At 39.3% G+C, this 5,887-nt stretch overlaps 1 protein-coding gene across 1 annotated transcript; it reads right to left on the reverse strand.

Annotated features, from left to right (window-relative positions):
• Nucleotides 1-3,166: 3,166 nt before the first annotated feature.
• LOC139134580 (protein prune homolog 2-like) lies at nucleotides 3,167-5,334 on the reverse strand. The gene has a single exon (XM_070701489.1). It carries the CDS (start codon nucleotides 4,964-4,966, stop codon nucleotides 3,884-3,886), a length of 1,083 nt encoding a protein of 360 aa, XP_070557590.1. The 5' UTR covers nucleotides 4,967-5,334; the 3' UTR covers nucleotides 3,167-3,883.
• Between the last annotated feature and the right edge of the window lie 553 nt (nucleotides 5,335-5,887).

Raw genomic sequence — 5,887 nt, forward strand, 5'->3', positions numbered from 1 at the left:
GAAAGGGAGATGACAAGATACTTTGGAAAGGGACATGACAAGATACTTTGGAAAGGGACATGACAAGATACTTTGGAAAGGGACATGACAACTTGAAGATACTTTGGAAAGGGACATAACAAGATACTTTGGAAAGGGACATAACAAGATACTTTTGGAAAGGGACATGACAAGATACTTTGGAAAGGGACATGACAAGATACTTTGGAAAGGGACATGACAAGATACTTTGGAAAGGGACATGACAGAATATACAAGTTTTTAACTCTGAGTCCTCTCATTACTTCTCCATCATTGTGACCGCTATCTAAAATATCGATTTGGGTCGAATCAATTCAGATTGAATTTATTTTGTAATGTATTATCTAAATATAGGTAACTGGTCATTATTACACCCTTTGAACAGAGGAACTGCTGTGGCGCTCAGATTTTTTCGATAGTTATAGTAAAAATTTAAGCGAAGAGATAAAACGATCAGCTTATTTATTGAGAATTCTGACAGAACACCTTACTCCAAACATTTTACACGTGTTAGATTGATTATTGGAGTGTTCATTTGATAGTGGGTAAATTTAAAGATCATAGAAGGATGCGCAGTTCTCGTAGGAAAAGTGATCTTTTCCACGGAAGGCCAGAGTTAATCAAATACTTACGTTTCAAGGGAAACCTTCTTAGCCAATTTGTAAAATTTACGACGATTTCGATAAATGGCCGTTTATTCCTGGGTTGATGATTCTAAAAGACGCAAGTTACGTGGTTCCATCACATGCTGATGGGATAAGGATAAGGATTTGACCTTGACCTTGTTGCTATAAAGGTCACAGGAACTTAAAAACCATAGAAAGTGAACAACTATAGTATCACTATTTATAGCGAGACGGGAGAAGAAAGGCTTAGTGCTTCCTTTTAAAACAATGGGGACACGTACGGTGCTTCCTGACTTGCAAGGCAATGACGAACATGCCATTGACAATGAAAGGAAGGTAAAATTCCGTCTATTTTCGGAAATTCCGTGTGCAACGACGCGTGTCTTCGTCATCACATTGCCACGAGAAATGTCATTGTCTAAACGGTTTTTAAAAGAACGATAACAATTGTTTACCAAAATGATATACTGCTATATATCATAGACCTTAAAAACGGTATATGCCACTATTGACATTTTCATGGCACCCCCTCTCTCCCTACGTATACATATGATAAAAATAGGAAATAGAAATCCAAGCCAACTTTCCCGATCTTAATTATTATTTTATCTTCATAACCAATAAAAAGTTCCAAATTTAGCGTTGTCTACATTATACCAAATATGATGACACATGTCTATGATCTTAGACTTCATCGTTTAGTTTGTCAACAACTTTCATTGAGTGGTCGAGCTAATACGATGACATTGCGCTCTTGTATAACCAATTTTCATTAACATTAATACCTAAAACCTTATCTGTCTCACACATTTTTGTCACTTTCAAGCTTGGAAATATGAGATCAGGGATTTTGGCTAATTACATCATTTGGAGAAATCCCGCCAAAACCTCTTTGAGTCACATTGACAACGGTACAATACCATATCATGGGATCTGTTCAGAAGTTGGACTGAAATTAGTGAATAACCGTTTGTGTTTAGGAGAAAGTTAACGTTGAACATTTTTCTGAGAAAATCGGAGATTTTGCAGGTTTTTTCCTGCATCTAACTTTTGAATACTCTGCCCGTCAGTGCGACGAATTATGGAAGAAAAAATAAGACTCTTGGAATTCATGAAGTTTGTTGCAAGTTTCGCAATTTTCAGTGTTTTCATAGTCTCTCTATGTGATAGAGAGCCTAGACTTCAATATACAAAGCCGATGTTTCTTGCCGCTACGTAACTTGCACCTCAACAATGCAATTCTAATTTAGGAAATTCCTTCTGCTGGTCAAATCCGTTAGTGCCATGCCGCATCCAATGAGATCGTCCGTATGTTCCATTGAAGACTGGTTGCACTCTGTCTCCATGGCATCTAAACCAGTGAAATCCACAGATAACGTTAGACTGAAAGCCGTTTTATGATTGTGCGGTACCAAATATTCCAGTTCACCTTAGCTATTAACGCAAGACCTATTGACTTCTACAATAAGAACTATATGTCGAATGCTGGTATTCGCTGACCGGTTATATAACTCCGGCTGAATATCCCATTCAAAGTTTTTGTTTCTCGTAAAACATCATGACAGGACAGAATGCTAGCTTGGCGTAATCCTGAGCTTCTGGTATTCTGACAGAGGTCATAGGTCATATAACATAAACCAGTTCGAATGTTTATAGTCTGCAGTAATGACATGAATCAATGCTTGGTATCTCCAGTAAACGAGTGCAGGACGGCAACTTTAATTTGTAAATGTTGTTTGCACTTCCACTTTCACAAGCGCAAACGAACTCAGTTCGTCCAAACCTATGTTTATGATCGAGAGTGTATGTGTAGGATGAGAATTCACTGACAGAAATACGATGCTGCCGTAGATATTGATATTATGGAGGATGTGACATGATCTTATGATCTTTCGCCAACTACCGGGGCACATACATCAATCTTGTACCAAGAGTCGTACCATTCGCTCCATGGAGACCACATGGGGCCATCTGGTAGAGTTGACGATGTCAGTATTGATGAAACGTTGGCTCGTTTTAAAATTTATGGCTTCTTCTTTCAGTAAACATCGGAAGTGAAGTATTTCTACGCCAGTAAAATATCTAGGGCCAATGTGTACGACATAATTTGCCTTTAAACCGTGCTTTCTGCTGACATTGCTAGATAATACGATGAGGAATTTTTGTTTGCCCGAGGTTGTAAGATGATATGAAGGTTGAGGTGTCATACTTGAAAAGTGAATCAGTCAGTCAACATGGACACAACTATGCAGACGGCAAGTTCTGCGGCAGTTTGAAGGGAAAAGACGAACAGAAGGCTTGGGCTTGTTTCTTAATTAACACAAACTGTGCCTTGTGCGCATAGTTTAACGACAGAGAAACTACGATATAAATAGAGTTGGCAGTCTTATTTTATCAAAAGGCAATCATAATGGTGAAGAGGATGTGAAACATACAATAAAAACAACCAACTGTGTCATGTGAATGGATCAGTGCTTAATGGCTGAATAAAATGATAAATATTAATGGTCAAAGGACGATTTCTTTTGCAAATAATATATTTATTCGTTTAATACAGTAATGAAACCGATATTCTTAACATACGAATATCATTCTTTGTCACTGAAATTGGTTTGGCACATAGGTAACTTCCTATTCAAGATTTCAAAAGTAGTTGAAATTTCAGTGTAAAAAGCCACGAAGGTCTAATTATAGTCATAATATCATAGTATATCATACAGCTAAATTTGTCACAACTCGTGAACGCCAGCGTCAGAGATTTACTTAATTTATGAGTCACGTGATCAGTGTTCCCAAAGCAGACCCCCGGGCAAAGGCCCACCTTTGTTATGTTGACAAACCTGTGTCACACTCGTCCCTGTCATTACTGGCACCTCTAAAAAGTGGACGATAGCGACACACTCAGACCATCGTAAAATGTCGCAAAACAGTCTCACATTTAATCGAAACTTTGGCCGCAAAAGACCCTTAGGGCGTGTCTTGCCTTCTAGTCAGCGTTCACTTGATATACTACAGCAGCTAACAATCTTTGGTATTCAGTGAATGCGTATCTTAGATCAGTACCACACTGGATCCTAGACAGCTTTGGTCATTTGTATGGCATGATACCGCTTTCATGAATAAATAAATGCTGACTAAGATAAAATAACAAGGTTTAGTAATTGCATTACAATTTTAAACACAGTTTCAGCCATGGAATGGATGATTGGTTTCCTTGTCATATTTTGAAAAAAAAATCATGACGAGTTCTGTTGATTTGTGCTTCCCTTATTGATTTCGCCGTCCAGGGTGATAGCCTCTTCAGGGGTGTACATGAACTCCATCGGTACCAGCTTCTTGAGTTCGGCCAAACTTTGCACCATTTGAATTTTATGGATAAGTTTGCTGTTCATGAACGGTTGAACGACTTTGAGAGCCGCCTTCATCCAGAACGACGGGTGAACTACGTAAATTTTAGAGACACTCTTGCGCAGCCTTTTGTCTAAGATCGCATACATTTTCTTCAGCCACCAAACCGGTGGTAGTGTTTTCCGTGAACGCCCACAGAAATAAACAAGTATGTAACCAGCAGTTGATAGAATATCTACAGTAATTATAGCATGAAGAAATAAGTTCTCCATAGTGTACACATAATGTGGTGATTTTTTCTGGCGCTGTGGTAGATCATGTCCTGAAATCGTAAATATGGCGGTGTTATCTGTTTCCAAAGTTCCACCATACGAAATTATGCCCTTATATTGTTTCACAACATTAAGGTCGATATGATAGAGTTTTTCTCCCAACTTGACAGTTTGATAGTGTTCATCATCTTGCTTTACTTCCTCTGTGAGCATTTCCAAAGCATCAGTGTCGTCAGATAAAGTAGAAAGTGGAATATAATCGTCCCAAGCGAAGTCGTCGTTGCACTCCACATCACTCCAAGAATCGTCGTCTGACAGAGACGACATACTCTCACCACCAGCATCAGCCGGAACATGACACTTACGACTTTCAGCTACCTCAGCAGAATCGTCGTCGTCGTCGTCGTCGTCGAGGACAACTTTTGTGAATTCTGCAGTCTCATCGCTATTGTCCTCAACTCCCTCGTCAATGTCATACGATTTTCTGATTTCTCTAATGATATCGTCAACATCAAAACTTACGTCGGCTTGTTCTTCTTCGGACGTCCATTCTGTGCTACACTTGTCTGTGGAAATGTCACACTCTTCCTGCTGTAATTCGCAGTAGGACATCGTGGAACCGCCCAAAGCAGTTAAAGTGTTTCTGCCAGCATCAATTTCGAACTCATCTGTAACCCCCTCCTCATGGTTTTCACCCATTTCTAGGCGTGCTGTCGAATTTGGGGTGGTTTGCCCTCGCCGCCTGTCTGCTTCTTCTTCACCCGGCTGTCAGCTGTAATCGATCTATGAATATTTATAATGCCGTTTGAAATTCCGACTGGTGAGTGAGCCGTGTTCACTTACCAATGATGTCAACGTTTAGACAGACTGATAGGGGCACTCCCCAAGTGGGTTTCGTATAGAACACGAAGAGCGATGGGGCCTCGCTTTCTCATTTCCAACTTCCTCGAACATCCTCTGAAAGAAAAGCGAGTTAAATTTCCATGCTGTAGCCATACCATATACAGCGGTATCTCTCCACACCAGCGCGTCCGTTTCCGCTCCTTGCTGTGTGCTCACAAACCTAAGTATAGGGGAAATGCATGAAAGAGGGACTTCAAAATAACTTTCCGTTCTTCAAAGAAACACTTACATAACCGTGGAATTAACAAGAAAAACTAGGTCAGAGGTGTTGACAATTTAACAACTTCAATGAGTTCATTAGATTTATGCCATGTTACTTTCCTGATTTAAAATAGTGCATCAAATTTAATGTCAGCATAAATAGTATTGTTATCCTATTCAACTCTTGCCCACACAAAACGCTTTTCGTACGAAACTAGACGTTAAAACGCACTTGAAAGAGTTGTTGTTTTACTCATGTTTGCGGATTACATTTTGATACTCGGCCAAATAGTGACGTATGGTTTCGACAATTAATTGGCATTAAAAATTGTATAAAAAACTTTGATCACATTTCCTTTTAAATCACACTGGGGTCTTCCGCCGTATAAGTTTTCAGTAAACCGCTTTAACTTGTCAGAAAGCCTATCTATGGTATACCATGTCTGCATGGAAATCCAACCTATGTATTCAGCATCTGTTTGTGAACTTTCCATGTGTTTTTTTCAGTAGAAACAC

Source organism: Ptychodera flava, chromosome 6 (assembly GCF_041260155.1).
Source record: "Ptychodera flava strain L36383 chromosome 6, AS_Pfla_20210202, whole genome shotgun sequence".
Taxonomy (NCBI): domain Eukaryota; kingdom Metazoa; phylum Hemichordata; class Enteropneusta; family Ptychoderidae; genus Ptychodera; species Ptychodera flava.

Excerpts from the sequence above, each read along its gene's own strand:
- LOC139134580 (XM_070701489.1), bottom strand. The coding sequence starts at position 4,966 with ATGGGTGAAAACCATGAGGAGGGGGTTACAGATGAGTTCGAAATTGAT.